Source organism: Paramormyrops kingsleyae, chromosome 24 (assembly GCF_048594095.1).
Source record: "Paramormyrops kingsleyae isolate MSU_618 chromosome 24, PKINGS_0.4, whole genome shotgun sequence".
In the NCBI taxonomy this organism is placed as follows: domain Eukaryota; kingdom Metazoa; phylum Chordata; class Actinopteri; order Osteoglossiformes; family Mormyridae; genus Paramormyrops; species Paramormyrops kingsleyae.
In genome coordinates, this window is record NC_132820.1 from 2,742,310 (window position 1) to 2,768,515 (window position 26,206).

The following is a 26,206-nucleotide window of genomic DNA, read 5'->3' on the forward strand; positions in this document are numbered from 1 at the left end:
AAGAAAGACTCCTATTTGTCTAATTCAAGTTTTATTTAAGCAGTTGCAGTAAAGTTTGATTAAGTACTTGTTTATTATGATGCATGATTGACATGCCTGATGACGTGGACCACGTGGGTAGTAACCCGGAAATGGGGGGGCCTGTCATTATCTACCCCCTGCCTACCCCCGTCTCTCCCTTTCTCCTTCCCTATAACTGTGGCTCCAAGGCAGGATGTTTTACCTCGAACAACAAGCAGGGGGCAGTGAAGAGGAAGCAGAAGGAGAGCAGGACAGAGAACTGCCCCCACCACCACCACCACCCCTTGCTGGCACACACATGCGTGAAGGCGGCCTGCCTCTCTGTTCCCGGCAGGCCTTGCTCCTCTACAGGCTCGCGGCCCCGGCGTTTAAATTCCAGCCTAATTCCAGCTGGCGTGTCCCCGTTCCCTGACGACCCCATTCTCGTTTCCGCTCCCACCCTCTGCACCCCTCCATAGTCCCCCCCCCCCAGCCCACGCACCGACCCCGAAACGCATGAGTGAGCGTTGGGGGGCGCGCGCGCTGGACAAAAACGACATCGCAGGAAAGCGTGGGGGCTCGCGCAGATGCACGCCCGCAGCCCCCGGAGCGGAGATGGATTGCCTGGAAGGAGCGCGAGTGGGGAGGGGGGTGTGATAGGAGCACATGGGAGAGTTGGGGGGGGGGGGGTGAGGTACAGATGGAGGGAGGGGAGGCGAACAGGGGAAAGGCACCTGCCGGGTTTACATTCCAACCAGGTGGGGTCCGGAGAAAAGGCCCATATCTCTCCACCCCCGCCCCCCTACCCCCACTCCTCCTGTACCCTGCCCCCGGACATTCCCCCAACATCCCACTATGCCCTTGGAAGGATGGCGCATGGGTGGCCTGCCGCGCCCTCACGTGTGCCGGGCCCCCATGTGCTCGCCACTTTCCGTAAGAAAATAACAAAAAAAGAAAAACAACAGCAGCAAAACACATACAATGACACAAAGAAGGCAGAAATTACAAGTCACCGCGGAGTAAACAGCATGCGACATTAACCTTCCGGCCGCCCAGCACCGAGACCCACAGGACAGGCGCCATGTAGCCCGTGGTTGCAGGTAGCGGGGAGAGGAATCGCTGCACTGGGTCACCTGACCAGAACGGGGACGCTGGAGGAACTGAAGGTTAATGGTTTGACTAAGAGGCTTGTTTATTGTTTAGGTGCTTTATTGGTCCCCGTTGCCCCCTTGTGAGTACTGACCAGCCCTTTGTGTCGCTCTGCCGAACACACAACACCATTTAACCTGCGGAAACACTTTTTGTGGACGGGAAAGTCAGATAACCTATTTGAGCAGGTATCCCCCTATTTGGGATGAAAGAGGCTCCCCTTCACCGCTGAGCGACAGTATCACGGAGAGCCCAGACTCAATATGGCTGTCTTCCTTTGGCTTCGACATCCGGGGGGGTGGCGACGGAGGAGGGCTGAATTCCCGACCCTCAGAGAGCAGAGGCGCCCGAGTGCCGTGACGTCGTGAGCGCCGCTTCAGCCCGGTGCCGCCGCGGCTGTTCTGCTTCAGTCTCCGCGGCGACGCCGGCTCCAGCGGAAAGAGCGCGGTGACGCCATTGATCCTCCAGCGTGCGGGTTCAGGCGGGTCGGCCCCGCCGGATGACTGACGCCGCGCCGTAGCGCCTGAGCGTGTTCTCCTGTAACCGGAGACACCCTGACGCTCAAATGAAAGCGTCTCACACGCAGACGCCGAGCGGTGATATAATGTCATGGGAGAGCAGAGATAACCGGGCCAAAGAAAAGTCAAGAGAAGAGAGAATAAAAAAGAAAATACATTCTTGTTTTGTGCCCTGCAAGAATATTTACAGTACTGACATAGCAAACCAGGAAAAGAGTAAAAAATAAAACAGCGGCTTGGAAGTGAAAGGCGTGATATCGTCTCGTAATAGGTTACTAAATGACCGGCTTTGTTCCCCGCTTCCTGTGTGTTGTTATGGTTTGCACAGTCACACGGATTAATGGGCAGGGGTGGGGGGAGGGGTCACCCTCCCCAGGTGCATCTCTCCGCAGGTCACCTGAGCGAGGGGGAGGCCAGGTGCAGGTGGGGGGGTTTGGGGGTGGGGGGGGCCTGGCGGGGGCAGGGCTCGCCGAAGTTCTTCATGAGCTGTGCCACCCGGCCCCGGGCCACACCCCCCCCCTCGCTGTGGCCCCCCGCCCGTGAGGCGGCGGCCACCAGCCGGAAATCTCTACCTGTAGCGTAGCAGAGGGAGGGAGAGAGAGAGACAAAGAATATGTGAGTGCTCGGTGCAGACCCGGGCCCCGGGCCCCGGAGCCCAGACAAAACAACGAGCTCCAGACGACGGAAAAAAAACAAGCGATTGTGATCTCTGGCCCTCGTGCGGCGCGCAGGAGCCGAAGTGGCCGTCAGGGGTCTCTGTGCCGCGGTCGCGGACGGCACCGCGCTCCATGAAAAGCCCCTTTCACAGAGCAGGAAGGAGGTGCCGCTCTTCCTCCGCTGATATCGCTCCATACTCCTCCTCTGTGTTTTTTTTCCAGCCCTCCCTCCCTCCCTCTCTCGGCTTCTCTTCCTTCCTGGGCTGCAGACTGCCAAGCCGGAGGTCATTTGTGGAGGAAGTGGAGCAGGGACACAGCTGGGTGTAGCTGATGCATGCGTGCGTTTTGGCGTTGGGGGAGGTGTGTGTGGTGGTGGTGGTTGGGGGGGGGGGAGCACAGAGGGAGGAAGAGGACTGGGGGGGGACGGTCAGGGTGGGGGGTGGGGGGGTGAACGGGGGTGTAATTGAGGAACGCTGGGAAGGGAGAGGGCCACAGGGACCGGGGCTGAGCTCAGGCAGACGTGGCGCAGACACCAGAAGGCTCGAGGACCGCATATTTTTAGCCCCCGTTTTCCCCCTGGGGGGAGTGGGGGGGCGGGGACACAGATGTGAGCACACACACCCTGCTCCTTCACACTCGGCTGCTCCGTGCCCCAGCGTGCTCGCCGGCGCGCCCCCCCCCCCCCCGCCGGCTGTCTGACACAGGTGGGCCATGGGGACGAGCGGCCCGCACAGGTAGGTACCCTTCGCCAGACCGGGGATCTCTCCCAAGCTCCGGTCCTGGCCGTGCTGTTAATTGTTTCCGTTCTTTCTCCCATCCTCACATCCGCTTCCACCCCGGTCCGCTCCTCACTCCCCCCCGCCCCCCCTTCCCCCCCTGCTCCCTCTCCCTCCCCTCCCTTCCTCTCCCCTCCCTTCCTCTGCCCCCTGACCCGTGGTTCCTGTGTTAATGTCCTCTCGCTGCGTTGCGTGGGTCCTCCTTCTCCTCTGGCGCTGATTGTCTCGCTGTGTTGTGTGGTCGCCACGGAAACCCTGGACAGGCTCCAGCGACGGGCGGACACACGCGCGCACACACACACACAGCCGTGCACGCACACACACACACACACACACACACACGGCCTGAGGCTTTTGGTGCCTGCCGTTTCAAGCTGCGGGCTTCAGCGCGAGCATGAGCAGAATGCTAAGCGGCCCCGACGTCCGCGCGTGTGTGGCGAGCCGCTAATTTCGTGCATTTATGTGGAACGGCGCACGGATAAATGCGGAACTGGAACTTTCCGTCTTCACTCCTCTCCGCCCCCCCATTAAAATCTGTGTTTTAGCCCCAGTGCAGGCAGGGGGGAAGTGGGCAGCGCACTTCCGGATAGGAGCAGGACACCAGTGCTTCTTCCCAATACCAGCATTTGGGCAGGGTTTCTCCAGATTGATAAAGTAACTGTTGTCAACCTTCCTTTTCACGGTGTGCATGTTGGGCAACTACCCAGAATCCTCTCTCATGTCCGATCACTCTCCATACATTCTGACTATGCAACATAATGTGACATTACAGTAGGTACTCTATGCCTCAATCTGCATTCCCTTGTAGATGGGCTCAGGGGATCAAAATAATCATTTTAAAAAAATGACCAGTGACCAGGCTAAAATTCCTGTCCCTTTAAAGATCCCCGCCTTTGCTGAAGTGGAGTGGGGGGGGGGTGAAGTGGGGCAGAGGGCAGAATTCCGGAGCGGCACGTCTGTGCAGTGAGCCAGGCCAGGAGAGCAGGGTCGACGGAGGAGGGGGGGCAAGCAAGGGGAGGCAGAGGGGGAGGGGGGTGGTGGGGCGTTTACGCTTCATGCCGGCTGCAGGCCCTGTCACTTATCAGCTGCGGCCGCGCGTCGCCCAGGGCCAGAGACGCGGGACTGGAATGCGTGTCCTTCCTCGTGAAGGTGAAGAGCGAGGCGGGGTGGGGGGGGGGGGGGCGCACGCGGAGGGGGGGGGCTGAGTAGCCACAGAGCCAGTAGCAGCAGCGGGAGACTTTTGCCACGGCTGCGGGTGAGACAAAGCGCGTTAGGGAGCGCCGGTGTGGTGACGAGCCATATGAGTGTGTACCCGGCCCTGCACCTGATCACGTCTCCGTCCGCGCGCCGACACGCGGGCACCCCCTGCATGCGCGCCGATGCATGCTGCGCCCCCAGACCGGCTGGGTGGCTCCCTGCAGCCCGCCTGTCTTCGCACGCGGCCGCTCGCGATTTTATTCCATCTGAAAGCAGACAAAGAATAACCAAGGCGGCGATCCCTAATGCGGCCAGCAGGGGGAGCAGAGAGAGAGCAGAGCTACATCCGAGCGCATCCGCTGTCATTACGGCCTTAACTACTAATGCTTTGCGCTAGTGGACCTTCGTATTAAGGCTGCCGGTTATTTGATTGTGTTTACAGTAACTGCCCGGGCTTGTGGAGAGAAATCAACCTCAGCATGCAATATTAAACACCATTACTGTCCACAGCCTTCACAGGACCGAATCTCTATTGATGATAATAATAATAATGGTAATAATATTACTAATGATTATTATTATGAACTATGACATTAATCATTATAATTACAATCCTCTCTAATATCGTGTCAAATAAAAAAAAATCACAATCATAATCATATATTTATAGATTAAAATTTTTATTCATTTAAATATTTTCAGATCCGTTTTACCTGATATTAGTCGGATTGTGCTGCGCATTCGTTTCTTTTTAATTATGTTACATGTAAGTTCTGAGTAAAAAGGGAGAATAATCCAAACTATCTGAATATAAATTGGGGAAGGGACGGTTCCCCCGTTGTCATGTTTTCTTATGACTCTCCGAAGCGGGTTTTATCTCGAAATAAGCGAGAGGTCGCTAATATGTGGTCCTCGGTCGATGGGCCGTCAGCCTCCCGCGGAAATAAAAGGGGTTTGTGTTCAGGAAGCTGCCGGGATTTCCCATCCTTCCCCTTGAATTAGATATTAAGGTCCTTGGCAATCCTAACGCAGCCCCGAAATTGCCGAAACGTGCGCATTTTTCTTACTTTAATGGAAGGTCTTTGCCCTCCTGTTTTATAAGCGCTCTCCCAGGCTCCAGCATGTACGAAGTGTCAGTACGGATGTGGAAATTTGAAGTAATGAATCGTCTCAGTTTACAAAAGTTATTTTTAGACCGCACCGTGCCGCGTTTAATCAGTCTTAGAGCAGATATTTCTTGTGGCACTGAGTTAGTATTAAATGTCTTGTTCACACCATTCAACAGCCGACCTTCCGAGACAAGCTTGTTCCTCTCTGACAGGACTGTACTGTCTCTACCGTAGGGCTGGATATTTAATACCTAAACAAATCCACTAGATGGTGCTGAGTGTGACGTTTGCGAGATGCCAAGCCACTGTAAACGTCCTCAGATGGCTGTCAGCTGTTTCGCCTCATCGTAAGCTGAGGAAAACCCTTTAATCCCCCCTTTACATCAACAACCGATGCCCAATCCTTTGCATAACCGTTCAAGGAGCCGTTCCTTTAAAAAAAAAAAAAAAAAAAAAAAAAAACGGGATAGTTTAGTAAGCAAGTACTCGAGGGTGGCAGCACGGCGGGGAATTAAAAATCCGGCATCAGTGACGCGTTTCCTATGACCTGGAGTGCTCCATAAGGAAGGCTCCGGAATGTCGTACCAAAGCAGAGCTAGGCTTTTAATTAAAACTAGACTGGGCTAAAACAAACAAGCCGCTCTTGCGTTAATTTGAGTCGAGGCGCCGCGGACGGGCAGATCTAGTCACACCCCGTTGCGCGACGCGCGGAACGTGCTTCTTCTGTAGGTTTGAGAGAACAGCGAAGCGAAAGCTGACCTTGGCAAGTGCTTCTGTAAGCCTGGGGCTCAGATAAGGTGTAGAGGCGTACCACCAATGCAGCACCGAAACACGGACCAGTCCCGTGCAGCAGCGATGTTTACCACACATTTGCATGGGGGCCCCGAGCTTTGAGGCTCCCCTGCTGGCCACAAACCATCATTACACCAAATGTTAAATAAACACGCTCCTCATTTATAAGATACTAAAGCACCATGTTCTGCTAATCAGCTCGTTATTCTGATTCATTCCTAACTACTTATTTAGTTTTGGAACATCAAAGGGAGCAAAGTGAATGTGAGTCGGCCGCCGGCCCTCCGCACTCCGTCTGCGTTCCCCGTTCACACATTCATCTTCATTCAGTCTGTCGGCTACTGATGATTATTACTTCGGTTTATCGGCCAACAAAAAGACTTCCCTGGGTTTGTCGGCACAGCGTCTAATAGCTCGAGACTCGTCTGGCACACTCAAGCCTGTCATCGTGCAGATCACATGACCCTCCTCAGCCTCACCCGAGGCGTCACGGCTGACTTTGCACGATCGTATCGCCGCTGCAAATTCTGCCCTCTGTCACGCTCGGCCCGTCCGCCAACAGCGGTGCTCGTTCCCGGGACCGCATGACCGTACACGCTACGTCCGCCGACACGTGTAGCTCGCAAAGAGAGCGCCGCGATTTGCGTGTTTTACATGCTCACAAACAAACTGTCACCCTGGAGCTGATGGACAGTGAAATTCTTTAAAAATTGAAATTTACATAATTAACATAACCCTTTAATAAGAAAAACATATGGATTAAAAAGAGGAAGATGCAGAGTTTGTGATAAAAACATTTTCATATCACCTGTATCGTATTGTCTTTGCAAAGCAAATGAAGTCTCTAAAACAGAAGGATCCTCCTACCTGCATTTACACCAGTAACCTAAGCTGGACTGTCGGCCTTATCGCTCTTCTGCTTTGGTCTTATTTTTTGGGGAAACACGCCTCCTCCGCCGTTCATCACGTTCGCGTAAAACCGTAACAATAATAAACGCCAAAATCTGGACGACTCTCTGACTTGCGGGTAGTCTCTGTTCCAAAATTCACTTAGACCATCAGCAGACTGGCAGAAGGCTGCCATTCAGGAAAACGACGGCCGAGACAAAGAGCCGACGCTGACAGCCAGACCTCTCCTGGGATACACAGATTAGTAAATAAGCTACAGGAAGCTGCAGAGGGATCTTTTCTGCAACGAAACCCCACGTATTAATATGAATGCACACTAAGCACTTTAATTAGCTAAACTGGTAGTGCGGACCTGCCCAAGGGGTTTATTAGACCACATTATTGATGACATTGAGCTACCAAACCTGAAGTGATCAGGGCACCATAAGCAACAGGACATTATTGTTTAAAAGAGAGCAGGAACAGTGTCAGGTTTGACCCTGGGCGTCTTTAATCGTGCAGCTAGCAGCAGACCCTAACTGCTCAGGCACACGGGTGTCTGTTACACACGTCACTGCGAACTGGCCCAGATTACGGCTAATATCCCAGGGATGGGGCCAAAATCAGGCGGGGAGGGGGCAGGTGGAAAGTTCACAGAGTCAAACACAGAATGCTTGTTGTTCACTTTAGCCTGGGGGGTGGGGGGGTGGATTCTGATGTCATGTGTGACGCCGCAGCTCTGACCTTTGACATGGTGCTGATCCAGAGAATCCCGAGGGCAGAGTCTGGCTTTGGCGCAAAATGGAAAAACATGTTTCTCCTGAGGATCCGGGCCGCGGGGTTTCCCTGGGACAGACGCAGGGCTTCGCAGCTTCAAGTGCACCCAAGTGGAAGGCCCCGCTCCCTTAGAGCCGTCCGCGGGACTGCCCGAGTCGGCCTCCTTCTCGGTCTCCTTCGGAACGGACACAGAGGGCAGGTCGTGAGTCCAACATCCAGTCTGCGAGCAGTTCATTCGCAGCGACTACAAAACGTGCTTAAACAAATACGACAAATAACCTCAAAAATAAAAACCTCGGCTTAAGGGAGTCGAATTTCCGTAGCCTTCCGTCTAAAGCCCCCCCCACATCCCGTTGCTGCCTAATTCCAATTGGGGAAGGATTTGAGTGCGTCGCGTCCTGCTGAAGCCACATTCCGTTTATCCCCCGTCTAAGCAGCAGTCAGACTCGGAAAAGCACATATACTCTACCGAAGGGGTCATACGATTCCCATGGAAAATCCCATTTTACCTGAATATCCACTGACACAGTGAGAGCTTTCACCACAAACACCTCACGCTTTTTATAGGTAATTTACTGACTCCGAGACCTCATTCAAAATCACAGCAGCACACACCAAATCCGGTGCTGTCCCACCACCGCATGCAGAATTGTCAATGGCGTCCTGCACGGAACCCCCTGCTGCGTGAGACGGGCTCCACCCCCTTCCCCCGTCACCCCACGCGTTATACGGCACGTGCTGATTGAATGATAATTTAAAGATTCATTGTATATAATGAAAACAAAAAATGGAGGTTCACTGTGATCTCACACCTCCCGGGTCTGGGTTTCGAATCCTGCCTGAATGGCGTCTCTGAATTGCTCAGTGTGTGTGATCTACAGGTACCATGTGATGGACTCTGCCCTGTGCCCTGAGCTGTGTGGGAGAGGCTGATCCCCTGGAGAAACAGATGGATGGGTGGGTGGATGGATGGATGGATGGATGGATGGGAATGTCTTCCTGGCCCAAAAACGCCTTAATGCTATAAGAGGTGTGCTGTTTTTCTGTCGGAATCTCAGCCCTGTCAATTCATGCCCCCTCCGCAGACAGACTGATCAGAATCGGACCCAAAAAAGCAAAAGAGTAAAGGCCCCTCCCTGACTCGTGGTTCAGGGCCGGGGGGGGGGGTGTCTCCTGGTCATGATCGACAGGTGCGTCCTCTCCGGCAAATCAATTCCCTCCAGGACTCCCTCCCCCACCCCCCACCCCCCACCCACCATCTGCTTGAGGGGAGCTCGGAGCGGCCCGGCCACGCCCCTCATCCTCATCCTGTCCCTCATTCGCTGCACATGCGTGTGCGAGGGCGGTTAGTGTCTGCACACGTGTGACTCACGCGCACCCACACATGTGCGCGCTCACAGACGCACCCTCACAGGCGCAAGCTCCCACAGCTGATGCCACCCAGAATGGCTTTTAAACACCAAAGACGTTAACTGGACTTGTTTCGAACACAAAAACACAAAATGATGGAGTGTTTCTGCACCGGACAATGGCCCAGAGCGAGGCTGGAGTTTACAGAGCTACATGGAGAGCCTGACAGACTCCATAACAGGGCAAAAATGAAACCTTTTCCTGCTGAAATTAGACCAGCACGCATGACTTTATATAGGCAGCCTGGATCTAAATGGAATTCATTTAATAACAGTTAAAAGGCTATGACTGGATGCACTGCAATGTCTCAGATAAGCGTCGTCAGTTACATACGCCCGTCTGAGATGTTTGCCGTGGTTTTGAACAGCTCCTGTGTTCTCAGTAATATATTTAACTTCCCTTTAAATAAAACTCCACGCTGCCCCCGGTGACACCTACAAGTGAATCGTCACGTAAAAACGAGCCACGATAATAATGGTGCGGCTGGAAGTGTGAAAATGCCCCGTTACATAAACTCTCCGGATGTCCCCACCGAGCGGCGCCTTCCTCTCACAGACGGCCGACGTCTCGTGACGTAAGTCATCGTTAACGCCTGAGGGGAAGCGTTTTCACCGTCTCCTTCCGTCTCCGGCGCTGGTGACCCCACGCGTTCCGACGTCGAGGTTTGTAACGTCTGTAAAGCTTACAGAAAAACGGGGAGGGCAGACCAGTACCTGCGGTGAGGAAGACTGCTGACTCTTCTCCGAGACCTGAGAAGAAGAGGCACACGGGGGCGGGTTTAGAGAGGGAGACGGAAAAGAAAAACTTTGGACAGATGTGCAGCGGAGCGCAGGGTTTCAGGAGGACGCGGAAGAACACCTCCGTGCGCCTCGTGTCGACGTGCACACGAGTCCCCCTGCCTGGAGGAAGACGCCGGCACTCTGTGCCTGCAGTACCAACCTGCGTCTGCTGGGAGGGCACGTGTGGGCGTGCCTTCGAATCCCCCGTCTTCTCCTGCAGGAGGCAGAGCACGGCATCAGTTAAGCCGCTCACCGTTTTCGTCCAGACGCTGCGGCAGGCGCCTCACCCTGGCGGCCTTAGCAAATTACCTCCAGTAGCTTAGACAAGACGCTCCTCTCTCCCTCAATAAACATGCGCATCAGACAGGCATCTGCACACTAAAGATGTCAGCCGGACTTGTGCCGGTCACAGAAACGGACAAATGCGGAGCAAGGCTGGGCTTCTCATCGACCTCGGAAGGCAGGAAAGCCGAGAGATGTGCGTGCTGAAGGCGAGGCCTGTGACCCTGCGGGTGTCGGCAAAGTTTACAGACCAGCTACAATGACAGGGAAAAAAAAATTGCCGAATTTGGGCAAATTCTCGCCCTCACTTGTTATCCGTGAGGCAGGATTCCTGCATCACACGTCATTGGATGGATGCAAAACTCAAGCTGACATTTATCCTATATAATATTTAGTCGTTTAATGATATTTGGATGGAATCAGGGAGAATGGACTTGGCTTCATTTCATTCCATTGACGGGCAGATGAAGGAGTAAACAGAACCTGTGACACATTATCTGATGGCGTCCCATCCAGGGTGCCCCCTGCCCCCTGCCCCCTGCCCCCTGCTCCTCCCCTGTGCTTCTGTGGTTGAGCTGCAAGCTTGGCTGGACTGATTATAGCTACAAAAAAAAACCAGCGGACACCTAAGAATTTCTGCTGTGAACCATGAGCACCGATCAGCACAGCTGAACTTCTCCGCTCCTCATTTCGCCGGCAATTAAGTCTCGCCAAGCTCCGCAGATTTCCCTTAATTCCGTGTTTAATTGAGGACTGCCGAGCGCGCTTCTCTTCTCCTTGCACTCGTCTATATATTTATCCACCGGGTGCCATCTTGGATGCACTGCACTGAGCGCATGCGACCGATGAGGGCGTCCGTCCAGCGGAAGCGTCCAGCCGGGCTCCCCGCTGTGCCGACGCGCTCGAGGCGCACGTCGCGTTGCCATGACAACCGCGCAAATCTTCTTTTTTTGCCAAAGGTTACGGGGAATAGGAGATCTCTCCCCCCCCCCTTCGCTGCCTCACCCTCCCCCCCCTACCTCCCACCGCAAACACCGGGGGCGCACGGTCACACACGCGTGCACACACACGCACACACACACGAACTCACACGTCATGGAACTTTTGCCGGCTGGCTGGCTGCTTTTGGGGGGGGGGGGGGGGGGGGTTTCGGGACTCGCTGTAAAGCTCTGCATGGTTCTCCTCCGCCCACATCATTTAGGAACCCAGGCCAGCCTTAAACAGCGGCAAAACCAAAACCATGCACAACCCAGGGGGACGTATAGAGCCCAAATGCCTAACCTGCTAACCAATCCAGTCACGTGTTCCTGTAACACCTGTATTGCCTCAGAGCTGGGGGGGGGGGGGGGGCAGCAGGACAGGAAATGAACGGGGGAAGGTGGATAAAGCAGCGGCACGCTAAACAGGCTCACCTTGAAGCTTATCTCTACTCCGCTTTGATCTCTAGGGGGGAAGTTCTCCCTCCCGGTTCTGACCGGTTCTGAAGGTGTCCTTCTCACCAGGCTGCTCTTCAGGGCTCCCGGTGGCCTGAAAGGTCCATGGGACAATGTGGGGACACGTGACAGGAGAAGTGACCATCTCGCACGTCCGCTAGCCTCCGGGACCGGTGAGCGTCACACGTACCGTGCGTTGTCGTGGAGACTGGATGGATCCCGCTCGCCGAGACCAGAGTAGATCACCTTGGAGGTCTTCAGCTCCTCCATCTCTCCGATAACGACAACGTGGACGTCTCCGTCCCGTCCGAGCAACCAGCTTACACTCTTACTGTGGACTGGAGACACAGAGGACAATACTGACACAAAAACCTTATCATGGATATGAAGTGTACAGGGTGGATTCTAGGATTTTTGTACGGTGGTGGGTAATAAGAGGGGACATAATTCATTAAAAATGGAAAAACTTATCAAAAGCCAATGATGAGTTTTGATTCGCTGAGTGACAGGGGTAGGGCACTCCAGGAGCCAATCAGCTTTCAGCTCAGGGCAGTGGCCCCACCCCTTACATGCCCCAGGAAGGAAACCCAAGAGATCCAGACATTAAACTGACAGAGTATCTAAACGACCAGTACGTGAAAATAATTATAAAAATCATATTTACTATCGCAAGACGGACACATGAAAATTGGACACACCAACGGTGAATAATAAAAAAAAGAATCTGATGACAACATTTGCATTGTTAGATTGAAACTGATTCCTGGAGCCAACAGACCGTGGAATTCCTCACGAGTAAAACCGGAGTAATGTGCTCCGGAATCCATGAAAATACAGTCAAAACAACAGCATGCGAGGTCACACTGATGTTCCCGGCGACCGAAACGGCGACACTGTCACTTTAAGGAAGAACTCCCTAGGGAACGTCACTCAATTCACGCGTAAACTTAATCACGTCCCTTACTCATGACAGGCTCGATACGTTGTCTTTAATCTCATGCGGAATGTCTCTCACGTCCCCTTGGTTGACTCCTGCCCTTCCTCTTGTGCCCTGGGGGCCAAACTGACAGAAGCACGGGCGGGTTGCGGGGGGGGGAGGCGGGGGTGGTCAAAATGAGATCACCCCTAGGGCATGTTTGTTAGGGACAAGTGTGGCTCAAAGAATCACCTTGGTTATAAGGCTAGTGTTGCTTACTCGATGTGGTTTACCCATCAAGCACCAGGACAGCTAACACAGGCCAATGTACAGTCATACAAAGGGTTTGTGTTTCATCTCATTAGCTTAGGAAAATCACTCCAATCTGCCTGGACAATGCGACGATCGCATCCAATAATGCGTGGCATGTTACCTTGCTGCATTCCGGCCTGTGACTGCATACCCGGTGGCGTGCTAATGTACTCATGCGAAGCAAAGCACACAATACCACTGGGGATTGGTGAATGACATGCGTGCATCGTGCAATTTGCAAAACAGTAGTTAAGCGGAATCCGTTGTAAAGGCACGCAGCACATTTAACGGTTAGTCTGAGTGTGGTTTCCAGAATTCTTTGTTTTAGGTTGACCAAAAAGGCTAATGTCTCATCATCTGGCTAATTACCACTGTTGGTTAGTTAGTATCCAGTGATTTTATTGGTATTAATATGAAGTTCTGTTTATAGAAGGAAAAACTGCCAAGGCACCAGGAGCAACTTATAATTTGAAACAAAGCTGAATCTGGCAAAATGAATCGTGTTTTTTAGACACTAAAAACAATGGAAAAATATTTGCTATGAATTGATTGGATTTGCCAGTCGTATTTAATAAGGAGAGAGCCTTCCACCCTCTCTTATCACGTGTTTAATAACATTAAATGCGGAATTAACCCATCACCCGAAGATTGACCTGCTGTCCTTTTTAAAACATGCGTGTGTGTGTATAGGGGGGGGCAATAGTTCAAAATTAGAGTTTTATTCTTATCTGGAGCGCATCCCACGGGCTTGCCACGTCCTGTCATTCAGTGTGACCCGGTCAGCGCCCGGATTGTCGGGCCTGAATCACAAAGCTCCAGCGAGCGGGAACCTTTAACTGATATTAACTAACTGCTGGTCACGATGCCTAATTATCAGAGGATCGCTGTGAGCGGGCGGGGTCAGATCCGGCGTTTATCTTCGCGGGCGGCCAGTTCCGGCTTTGACCGCCCCCCCCCCCAAACCCCCCTGGGTCCCACGCGGCTCACCGTACTGCTCGCTTTAGACAAAGAGCGCAGCGCTTTTATAAAGCCGCCGATCGGAGTCGCGCTTTGCCGGTGGGGGTTTTATTTCCCGCGAGGATGAGTTACGTCCGCAGACGGTAATGAGCGCGCGCCTCGTCTCCGGTTTCCTTGGAGCGCCATCCCAGACCGGCCCTTTTCCCCGCATGGGGTCGCCGAGCCCCCCCAGCCCCCCCCCCCACACGCCACTTCCGCGAGGGGCCGGCTGCTCCGTGCTGTCGGCTAGGAACAAAGCGGCGGATTCCTGCGGGGGCTGCCGTAATTAGAGCGCCCTCCGTAATCCTGGAAGAAAACAGGCTGCCCCCGGTGATGGGGGGGGGGGGCAGCCAAGGGCGAAGCGTGCAAACGCGACCCGCTGCTCTCATCCCTCGGGTCAATTAAATACAACAATTTAGGGTATTTGCATGAACCAAATGTTCTAGTGTTTCTGCGTCACGTGTGTGTGTGTATGGGGGGGGGGCGCGTCTCACATGTACGGTCATGAGCATTTTATTAGGGCCGTGCCGTAACCTGAAGTCATGTGGAGTGAGAAGTCTGCTTAAGCCCCGTCTGGGGATGTTTCTGTCCTGCTGTCTGAGTGTCATAGCGATGGTCCCCCCCCCCCCCCCGGGTTCCCCTTTCTCTGGGCTAATTCCAAACGTGTCGCGTGTGCCCCCACCTCCAAAAAAGAGATAGCTCCTCTTCGTCCGCTCCCTCTCTCTCTGACTCTCTCTGTCGCTGCTAATCCGTCCTTCCCGTCAGCCGGAAAAAATCACGGCGGCCCGAGTCAGCGAGAGCGCGGTGAATCGCAGCCACGCTGGGGGGGGGGGGCGCTCTCGCCACCATCGCACTCCACGGACGACTGCGGCGCCTTTGAGGAAATCTCGGCCATTTCACATTTAACCCCCCCCCCCCCCCCCGGGCCCTCTGGCTGCAGAGTGCAGTTTCCGTGGCAACCAGTGGCCACACCCTGCCACATGTGATGTCACCGCTCTCCCTGCCAACCGTGAGATTAGCCCCTCTTCGTTCTAGCTCGCAGAAACTTTCACGGTGGTTTTAAACGCGCACGGAGCCCTGCTGCCCGCTTGTGACCCCCCCCCCGCCCACCCCCCTGCCACCTGCAGGCAGCCTCTTCCTACCGCTGCTTCACTTCCTGTCTGTCCTGGACAAGAGAAGCTGCAGAGAGGAAGTCACCCTCGGAGACGATCGCCATGCCTTCCCGTCAGCCCATAATACCCTGAAGGCAGACCTCTGACCACGGCGTGATCCCAAGTCCGCATCTTTCCGGATCCTTCCTAGCCGTGAGCCGGGCTAATTCTTGCGGTACGCCGCCGATTTTTAAAGCAGGACCTATTGACTCTGGTGAACAGCTGCCGGGGCCTAATGGAGACAGAGAGTGTCCTGTCCCCCTGCCGCCCCCCCCACCCCCACCGGTATCTGACATTCACAATGCCGTCGATAATAAGCACATTGTTATCAGCCCTGGCTGAGAAGCCCCCCCCCCACCCCCCGAGCCCCTGATCTGACGCACACGCCGGCCTGAATTAATGAGCGGCAGCGGCACATGGGAGACCACCCGAGGCTCCCAACCAGCCTGCCCGGCAGGCCTCGGGGCGCCGAGAAGCCGGCTGACTCCCGGCCTGATTGGCTGGCCGGTTACGCACCGGGGGGGGGGGGAGAGGGGGGGAGGAGCAGAGAGACCAGAATAACCGGAATGGCGATGCGACGGAGCCGCCGGCAGAGAAGGGGCCATGCGGAGAGGCCATGTTTACGCCGGCCAGCCGGATGCGGGTGTCCGAGCGCGTCTCTGCAGGAGCCCCCCCCCCCCGCTCCGCCCCCGTCCTCCACTTCCTGGAGGGAAAAAACAGCTTCGCTGCTGACCTGCAGACAGGATCTGGGGTGGGATTCATCTCCTCCAGGCCTCTGTCCTGCTTTCACTCCTCCCCAACAGACACAGACACACAGTCCACATATTCATAACTTTGTGGGGACTCTTCATTGATTTCGATGGGGAAAAGCCCTAATCCCAAAAATGGCAACTTTACCACCTACCCACAATGTCAGAGACCACAGCAACATTTTTAGCTTCACTCATTTCTCAATTTATGGTTATGTGCCTTTGCAAACTCCAGCCTGGTTCTTCCCTGCTTATCATTAATGAAGGGCTTCTTCCTTTTTTTATGGGACTTCAGTCCTGCTTCTAGGAGCCTGGTACAAACTGTCCTAGCAGTGCACTTCACACCTGCACTTAATGTTTCCCGTTCCTTTTGAAGGTCACTTGAGGTCATCCTCTGATTTATGAGGCACCGCTGGACAAGTTGACGGTCATCTCTGGCATTAGAAAGTGGCTTCCGCCCTCTACCTGGCTGGTTTCTGCTCGTTCCCAGTGTCTCCTGCTTCACCTTGTTCTTGTTTACTGCTGTCTTAGAAACTTTGAGCCTGGAAGCAGCCTGCCACTCAGTGTAGCCTCTGCCAGCGGAACCAGGATTAAACCAGGATTTAAAAATGCAAATTTTTGAAAAATGCAGTGGATTTTTTTCCAGAGCAGATTACGCACTATGTGGACAAAATTATTGGGACACCTGGCCAATACACCTACCTGAACTTTTATGACACCCCATTCTAAATCATAGGCATCAGTATGGAGTCCCCCCCCTTTGCAGATATAACAGCTGGCACTCTTCTGGGAGGCTTTCCACAACATTCTGCAGTGTGTCTGTGGGGGTTTCTGCCCATTCATCCAGAAGAGCATTTGTGAGGTCAGGCACTGATGTTGGACGTGAAGGCCTGGCTCTCGATCTCCATTCTAGTTCATCTCAAAGGTGTTAGATGGGTTGAGGTCAGGGCTGTGTGTGTGGGCCAGTCAAGTTCTTACCAAACTCACTCAACCATGTCTGTATGGACCTTGCTTTGTGCACTGGGGCACAGTCCTCCTGAATTCAATAATTAAGGTGTCTCCCAGTACTTTTGTCCATATAGTGTACATGACCATACACACACACACAAGCTCCCTGGACCCACACCCATCCCCGATCCCCAGATCCGCCTCCTCTCCCCCGGGATAAAAACTCGGAGGGAGGGTCCCGGGCTGTAAGAGCGGCTGCATCTGCAGATCCTTCCCGACACGCCTGCCCATCCGCACGTTTATTACTGCGCAGGCCACTTAACGAAATTTACGCTCGACAGCCGCTTCCGCTGGGCGTCTCTCCGCTCTTGGATCGGCGCTGACCTTTCAAATTCCCCCAGACGTTTCCTGTTATTTGACTGCGTTTCTACGGCGTTGGCGAACCACAGGAGGGCAGGAGCGCACTGTCGCCTCCATGCTGACGGAGGAATACTGTGTGCTGGGCATCCAGTGGTCCTCACTGCCTGTGCCCCCCACCAAATAGGGCCCCCATCTGCTAAGGCCCTCACTGGCTGAGACTCAGTTGCGGATGAGGGGATATGACGTAAATTTCGTCATCAGTGCATCAACCGTGCATGTGCAAGATAATTGATTAGGTAGTTCCAGCAGGTGGCAGCACTGACTTTCTTAGATCAGCGATCAATGACGAAAGAGCAGAAGAAGAATAGCTGTTGTTGTCGATGTATGAGGAAGGTCGGAGGTATCCACATATCTAGGTGCACGGCATGTTAAAAACCAGCACTATTCCAGTACTTTGAAATCTTAGCAACAAAATTCACCCAGTGAAGGGATGGGGGGGGGGGGTCCTGGGTAACATTTTCATAAGGATTTCAAAATACTGTGTTATGCCTCATTACCGTAATACTGCCCAAGCCTTGACTGATAACTAAATACACTGCTTGCATTTGTGCTTGTTGCAATACACCTGCCCTCTGTTGGTCTGGTGGAGTATCACTGCTGTATGAATGTACTGACCACGACCATGCGCGTCTGCAGCCAAATATCGTGTGAACACAAGCTCCCGCGTGGACAGCCACCCCCAGCCAAAAAAGCGCACACAGGAAAGTGAAGAAGTAGGCGTAAGGCCCCCACTAGCCAAAGCCCCCACTGGCTAAGGCCTCCACATGCTAAAACATCCACATGCTAAGGCCTCCACATGCTAAGACCTCCAACTGCTAAGACCTCCACATGCTAAAACCTCCACATGCTAAAACCTCCACATGCTAAGACCTCCACATGCTAAGACCTCCAACTGCTAAGACCTCCACATGCTAAGACCTCCACATGCTCCCACATGCTAAGACCCCTGCTGACTAAGGCCCGCACTGCCTAAGACCCTCACTGGCTAAGGCCCCCTTTACATAAGGCCCCCATTGGCTGAGACCCTCACATTCTAAGGCCCCTATTGGCTAATGCCCCCACTGGCTAAGGCCCCCATTGGTTGAGACCCTCACATTCTAAGGCCCCCACTGGCTAAGGCCCCCATTGGCTGAGACCCCCACATTCTAAGGCCCCCATTGGCTAAGGCCCCCACATTCTAAGGCTCCCACTGGCTAAGGCCCCCATTGGCTGAGACCCCCACATTGTAAGGCCCCCATTGGCTGAGACCCCCACATTGTAAGGCCCCCATTGGCTGAGACCCCCACATTCTAAGGCCCCCATTGGCTAAGGCCCCCATTGGCTGAGACCCCCACATTGTAAGGCCCCCATTGGCTGAGACCCCCACATTCTAAGGCCCCCATTGGCTGAGACCCCCACATTCTAAGGCTCCCACTGGCTAAGGCCCCCATTGGCTGAGACCCCCACATTGTAAGGCCCCCATTGGCTAAGGCCCCCACTGGCTGAGACCCCCACATTGTAAGGCCCCCATTGGCTGAGACCCCCACATTCTAGGGCTCCCACTGGCTAAGGCCCCCACTGGCTGAGACCCCCACATTGTAAGGCTCCCATTGGCTGAGACCCCCACATTGTAAGGCCCCCATTGGCTGAGACCCCCACATTCTAAGGCTCCCACTGGCTAAGGCCCCCATTGGCTGAGACCCCCACATTGTAAGGCCCCCATTGGCTGAGACCCCCACATTCTAGGGCTCCCACTGGCTAAGGCCCCCACTGGCTGAGACCCCCACATTGTAAGGCTCCCATTAGCTGAGACCCCCACATTGTAAGGCTCCCATTGGCTGAGACCCCCACATTGTAAGGCTCCCACTGGCTGAGACCCCCACATTGTAAGGCTCCCATTGGCTGAGACCCCCACATTGTAAGGCTCCCGCTGGCTGAGACCCCCACATTGTAAGGCTCCCATTGGCTGAGACCCCCACATTCTAAGGCTCCCACTGGCTGAGACCCCCACATTGTAAGGCTCCCATTGGCTGAGACCCCCACATTCTAAGGCTCCCACTGGCTGAGACCCCCACATTGTAAGGCTCCCATTGGCTGAGACCCCCACATGCTAAGGCTCCCACTGGCTAAGGCCCCCATTGGCTGAGACCCCCACATTCTAAGGCTCCCACTGGCTTACTCCCTGCTATGTATGATACAGTACAATTGATGAACATCTCATCCATCCATCCCATCCAGTGGTTTAAACCTAAAAAGTTTAAGCTGGTATATTAGCGAAGGTGGGACTGCAGCAGGCATGAGGAAGTGCAGCATCACACTACCACTGTTTACTGTTCCCAAAGCCAAAAATCAGGTGTGTGCACTGGGGAAAACATGTAACTTAAAGATTTAAAATCTGGATAATATTTTTTTTAAATTTGAATAGAGTTCTGGCTCCTTGGTTTTTAACTTCCTTTTAACACCTTTTTTGGTTTTAACGTCTAAAGACATAAAGGAAGTTCAGTACAGAAAAGCTTCAGTCCCTGAAAAGTCCGAAGCAGGTCAGCTGATGGGCCCGAGGGTGACAGAGGGGACAGAACCGGGCAGCCGATGGGCCCAAGGGCAGCAGAGGGGACAGGACCGGGCAGCCGATGGGCCCGAGGGCGACAGAGGGGACAGAACCGGGCAGCCGATGGGCCCGAGGGCGGCAGAGGGGACAGGACCGGGCAGCCGATGGGCCCGAGGGCGGCAGAGGGGACAGAACCGGGCAGCCGATGGGCCCGAGGGCGGCAGAGGGGACAGGAGCGGGCAGCCGATGGGCCCGAGGGCGGCAGAGGGGACAGAACCGGGCAGCCGATGGGCCCGAGGGTGGCAGAGGGGACAGAACCGGGCAGCCGATGGGCCCGAGAGTGACAGAGGGGACAGGACCAGGCAGCCGATGGGCCAGAGGGCGGCAGAGGGGACAGAACCGGACAGCCGATGGGCCAGAGGGCGGCAGAGGGGACAGAACCGTGCAGCCGATGGGCCCGAGGGTGGCAGAGGGGACAGAACCGGGCAGCCGATGGGCCCGAGAGTGGCAGAGGGGACAGAACCAGGCAGCCGATGGGCCAGAGGGTGGCAGAGGGGACAGAACCAGGCTACAGGTGACAGGTGGTACCTTTCTTTGGCCTGGACTTCAGGGCCACCTTGGCTTCCCTCTCCAGGTTCTCCTCCCTCTCCTTCCAACGACGCACCTGTTCTTCACGCATCTTGAAGAAGAGGATCTTCTTCTGGTCATCATTCAGGGCCTCCAGGATGTCCGGGTCGATGTGCATGTCCTTCAAGATCTGCTGCAGCATGGTGAAGGCCTGGTGGGGGGGGGGGGATCCTGCTTCAGAGAGGAGCTGTCGAACTGGGGGTGGAAGATCCTGAAGGAAAGGGGGGGAAAGCAGCAGAAGCGTCCCACGGAGAGCCTGCTTAGGATGACCCGTGGACCTGGCGATCGTGCTGCTTATCGTAGAACCTCCATCAGCTGGAAAATGACAAAACATCAGACGCCCATTTCAGCATCTACAACCTTCTTCACTTTTCCTCTCGTACTCATGATACCTCACTTTCCTCCTCTCCCTAAGCCACACCGGACCCCGCAAGAGTCTCGCCGGGCCAAACGGATAGACGGGGATTGTGACGCTGTTTTGAGAAGCTTTGTGGTTCAGGCCTTGGCACAGAAAGCCAAAGTAGCAGGAATATTTTAAGTGTTACAAACTACCCACCCACACCTCACCAACACAGACACACAGACACACACAGACACACACAGACACACAGACACACACACCCTTTCCCGTATCCCATCTTGCCTCTCCCTCCCCCATCCCACAAGAGAGTCTCTCCAGTTTCAAAAGTAAACACTGTTCTCTTTAGCCGCATTAAATATGGAGCCGCTGTCCCCCCCCTCCTCCGTGGGGGCGCCAGCGTCTCGTCCCAGTTTCCAGGGCAGACGTTTCGCTGTGGCTCCATTGGCGCTAATGGCAAGACGGCGACAGGAGCACGACGGAGGGGGAGCGCGACCTACCGCCGCCCCCCCCCCCCCCCCCCATGCCGCCGCGCGTCCCGGTTAATGTGACTGATCCCCTACCTTGGGAAAGTGTGCGAGAGTCAGAGGCAGCAGAACAGAGAGAGAGAGAGAGGACTGCAGAAAGTGTGTTATACTCACAGCGGACTGTAGATGGTCCACAGAGTAAGTGTACAGCCAGCCCTGGAGTGGAAGTGTGGATGTATATCCTCATGCCTTTGTGTATGACATAGCCCATGACATCACAGCATTCCTCTGCCTCAACCTCTCCTCCTCTCTCTCTCTCTCTCCCCCTCTATTCCACTCTCACATACACAGTCATCTAACTCACTTCTCCCTCTCCCTTACAACTAAAAAAAGTAGTCAGGAAACAGAACTCAGCTGCTCAGCCATAAAAGAACTGCCAGCATCCTGTTGAACACAGGGACAGAGAGAGAGAGAGAGATAGAGAGAGGGATAGAGAGGGAGAGAGAGAGAGAGAGAGAGGGAGAGAGAGAGAGAAGGAGAAAGAGAGAGCTATTCAATGGCACTGGAAGCTGCCTTAGGACGTGGCCCGGCTCCCCCCAGCCAGCATGTAAGCAAACACAGAGCTATGCAAACTTGTCCCAGGAGGCGGAGCTAACGAGGGAAGCCACAGCCAAAGTACCTACCGTGTGGCCACTCTCCTGCTGCCTCTGTCCCCCTCTGCTTCCACCACCATCCTGCTCTTTAACTCTGCTCCTAAATACTGCTCCTCCTCATCCTCCTCACTTCACTCCTCCTCCTCTGTCCCACATTGCACTGGTCCCCCTCCTCCAGAACTTCCATGTCCCAGTAAGGTTTTGCAGGATCCTGTAGCTAAATGTTTTTTTTTTTCTGAAGGAGAAAAAAAACACAAGATTCTGTCTCTTAAAGCCACGTATCTACACGCCATAAGCAGCTGGTCAAGCTAAGTTGCTCCTGTCTGTAAATGGTGAGGTTAACGGTTTAGTTAAAAATGTCCTGTCATATTCATTACCGCCATTCAAAACATCACTATCGCCATGAGAGGGCACTAAGGAGTCGGGAAAACACCATTGCCATTTTCGTTACGGTAACAAAATTACCTTATTTTCCCGTAATATGCATAATTGTACTTTTGCACGACATAATAGCTGCACCAAACTGGAAAATTTTATGATTCAAGTGTCATTTTCATTAGTGCGTTTTTCACCTGAGAACAATCTAGCGCAGTAAATGTTATGGAAATGCCATTAACAGGATAATCTAGTCTCATTTGAGGACGAGTTGTTACTGAGTTTGTTATGTCTGGTTATGAATCGCACTGTATTTCTAACAATTATAGTCGATTTGATAATGCAGTCATCCAATGGCGGTATTTAAATACAACACCGAAGTATCCATTCGGGCCGTCTCTGGGTATATACCAGGGGCGTCGCCTTATCCCCCCTAAAATGACCCCCCAGGTGAAAACTTGTCCATTCCTCTCTAACTGCGCTCGTAGTATGTACATTATTTTCACGTGATTAAGCGACTGCACAATTACAGAAGGTAAATGTAAACAGTACCGGGAGATTTTCTAATTGTCCTTTTGGAGAAGTTCCTACAGCAGCAGCTTAACTTTCTAATAACGGTTCGCGCACAATGTTTTGTTTGTTTTGTAAAAGAATTCTTCTGTTTTAATGGCGTTTCCATTGTTTTTTTTTATTTATAGCGCTTACCATCGGATCATTAATGTCTTTAAAATTATGCAGCTTAAACATATTCATAGAATCTTACATTTTACTGTTCTGAGGACCTCAAACAACAATTGAAACATTTTGTATTATTTAAATTATTAACACTATAATAGCATATGAAAAGTCTTACTGGGTAAATAGTCTTATATATTATTAAGCATGTGTATTATACTGTACTTCAATGAAAATATATCACAAGAAGCCATATAGGTAAAATTAAACGAAAGCAAGCCAAAGAGGAATAATATTTTTTAAGTGTGATTTTCGAAAGGCGATTTATAGATTAAAGTAATTTATTTTAGGACCACGACCTGCTCCCACGACACAATATATAAACATGGCGTCAATGGTTTCCGATAGTTTCGGGTAATCCAGGCGTTTTACATGGGTAAATAGCGCCCTCTGGTGGCCAAATATTGTGAGCGTTCGAAACGAGAATAGTTACACAAATATCTTTCTGCGTTTCTACTTTGGATCTTTGATGATGAATTCATAATAAGCTTGATGCCGCACTGCTGGGTTCAACTGTCATTTCTTTTTCTTTACTACAAAGGAACCGGAATTTATAAAGCATAAAAATTGTCACTGTTTGCCGAGGCTTGGACTGGTCACTGACTGGGATGGACAGATCCCAGCGCAAACAGGAGCGGGAGAGCGCAGGAACCAGGCCGTGTCCAGGCTGCCGACTGGGTCAGCATTTACCCACCCAGCAGGTCTGTCCTGGGCTTTGGCCGCGCCGCCGCTTCCCTCTGAGCCGCTTCCGTGCCAGTGTGACAGCCTGTGTGCTCCGGAGCGACCGCTGCCAGATACGCAGACGTTAATGGAGCCGCTTCAATCATGGCCTGGCAGAGCCGTCATTGGTGACAGTATCTCTCTCTCTCTCTCTCTCAGTCACCGATTAAGCGGGCAGCCAGCACAGAGTGACAAACCTGTGCCCGACCCTAAAGGAGCCTCGTTCCGTAGACAAGCAGTCAGTGTAACTGTAATATTTTAGGGTTAGGGTAATAGATGTAGTGCTATGGGCAAAACACACCTCGTGCAGTCTGAGCAGATCCTTGCTCCCGCATGTTAAAATGCCAATTATCCGGTAAATAAGGAGTACGCAGATGTGAGAATTAAACTCTGCGGATCACCACGGGTTTCATGCACCAGAAGTAGGTGCGAGTTGCCGGAATTTCTCCCTGCTTGTCGATTTGACAGGACTCTGCCTGCTGCTCTCCTCCCAGCCTCCGAGCTCCTCTGTATTTCCTCTGACAGCCCAGCGCGGTGACACACTCTTGCGAAACGTGGGGTTTCCCTATATTACTAATATTAAGTAGTAGGGGCCGCTGCAGTGCGTGGCAGCCGGGAAGGGAGGAAACTCCGCGGCGGAACTCGCTGTGCCAGTAGTTCTGACGAGTTGAACTACCTATCGAGACGTACTATCGAGCCTTTTTGCGCATGTGCAGTTCCACCGTCTTGGGATTAGGGTTAGGTTTTAGGGGTTTGGGTTAGGGTTAGGATAAGGGTTTTAGGGGGTTTGGGGGTTTAGGGTTAGGGTTAGGGTAAGAGTTGTGGTTAGGGCTATCGATTAGCACTACGGTAGGATAACTCGACAAAGTAGCTCATTTCGACAGAACACCGGCCATACGGCACGATAGATGGTGCTCATTTAATAGTAACGGCGCTTATATGAGTCCGGCAGGACTGAAACAAAGACTGAGAGAACCGAATTAATGCCATCAGTTTTGTTCTGTACTGTTATATAATAACGGGGGTGTCTGAGCCCATTTTCCCGGAACTATTTAATGTGAACTAGACACTAGCGCATGCACTTTAAAGGTACTGAGTGTCCCTCTAAAACTTTCGAACCCCTGACCCCCTAAGAGTCTCCCGTAGTCCTGCTGGCTGTAGTTATAGGCTTATATTTCCGCCTGTCGCTGTATTTTTCCTGCATTATACTCTAGCCTTTTCCTTCAGAAGCTAAACTTAACTAAGAAAAGGCACTGAATTTCTGCAGGTTGCGGGGGGTGGGGGTCAATTTCAAGGTACAATTTTTATTTTACTTAATCAAAGGCCCCTGTGAATCTGCCAGGATATCCAAGTCCTCAGAGGCGCATCGACAGGACAGCCAAGGGCGGCCGATTGCATAGCACATTGAAACGACAAATCTGCTTTGTTTGTGTATTCTGTTTTTCACAAAAGTGAAAATAAAGTTTTTGTGTTTATTAAATTCTCTTTGTTGATATTATTAATTTACACTTCACAGTAATGTTACCATGCTGGGGGCCCCAGGGCCCTAAGAGTCACTAGAATCACCTTTGCATGCTAACTGCACATCCTCACCCTTACCTCTGCATGACCTAACTGCACATCCTCACCCTTCCCTCTGCATGACCTAATTGCATGCCCTGGCTGCACATCCTCACCCTTACCTCTGCATGACCTAACTGCACATCCTCACCCTTCCCTCTGCATGCCCTAATTGCATACCCTGGCTGCACATCCTCACCATCACCTCTGCATGCCCTAACTGCACATCCTCACCCTTCCCTCTGCATGCCCTAATTGCATACCCTGGCTGCACATCCTCACCATCACCTCTGCATGCCCTAACTGCACATCCTCACCCTTCCCTCTGCATGACCTAATTGCATGCCCTGGCTGCACATCCTCACCCTCACCTATGCATCATTGGGTTCAAAGCCGTGAGCTCCACATTTTCCTTACTGTTCCACACATGTCCCTCATTCTGTTTTTATGAATAAGAATAGATTTTACACATTGTGTGTGTGTGTATACAACTACACAAGAAGGCAAAAGCAGCAATTCTAAACCTGTGGGTCGGCATCCAAATATGGGTCATGAAAGGGTCGCAAGCCAGACTTGGAAATGTAAGCATTTTAAAACCAGCAAGCTCCTATGCTGATCCAGATTTCCCAGCACCGATCCTAGAATTAGCCTATATGAATGTGTCTTATGTTTGCAACTGGTCAGCGCAAAACTCGTGAACACTCAACCAATCCAAGACTGATATTTAATTTAAAATTCACTGTCACATCCAGTCAGATTTGTGCGATAGGCACTGTTTGGCGTAAATTGCAGAGTGCACTGCGTGCTTGATCATAACGTTAATTTAAACCTACAGTATACTTGATATAGGGTCGCGAGCTGGCATGGTAAAGATTGGGTCACGTTGCCAAAGGTTGAGAACCACTGGCCATTAAATGCAGTTCCTG

The 26,206-nt window shown here is 52.9% G+C and overlaps 1 protein-coding gene across 1 annotated transcript; it reads right to left on the reverse strand.

Moving 5' to 3' along the window:
• Positions 1-1,325: 1,325 nt before the first annotated feature.
• On the reverse strand, positions 1,326-21,766 carry LOC111853008 (uncharacterized). The gene is made up of 9 exons (XM_023829432.2): positions 21,412-21,766; positions 20,374-20,727; positions 11,957-12,104; positions 11,746-11,860; positions 10,212-10,265; positions 9,986-10,021; positions 7,830-8,037; positions 2,065-2,239; positions 1,326-1,686 (listed from the first exon to the last, which is right to left on the reverse strand). The coding sequence occupies exons 1-9, from the start codon at positions 21,506-21,508 to the stop codon at positions 1,326-1,328; spliced, it is 1,548 nt and encodes a 515-aa protein (XP_023685200.2). The 5' UTR covers positions 21,509-21,766.
• Positions 21,767-26,206: the final 4,440 nt, after the last annotated feature.

What these genes read in the sequence shown, in the direction of transcription:
- LOC111853008 (XM_023829432.2), bottom strand. Translation starts at nt 21,508, where the DNA reads ATGGGCTATGTCATACACAAAGGCATGAGGATATACATCCACACTTCC. An exon ending in GAAGTCCAGGCCAAAGAAAG is followed by an intron (nt 12,105 to 20,373) that starts GTACCACCTGTC and finishes CTGTGTCTCCAG; the next exon opens with TCCACAGTAAGAGTGTAAGC. An exon ending in GAGTAGAGATAAGCTTCAAG is followed by an intron (nt 10,266 to 11,745) that starts GTGAGCCTGTTT and finishes TGCCTCCTGCAG; the next exon opens with GAGAAGACGGGGGATTCGAA.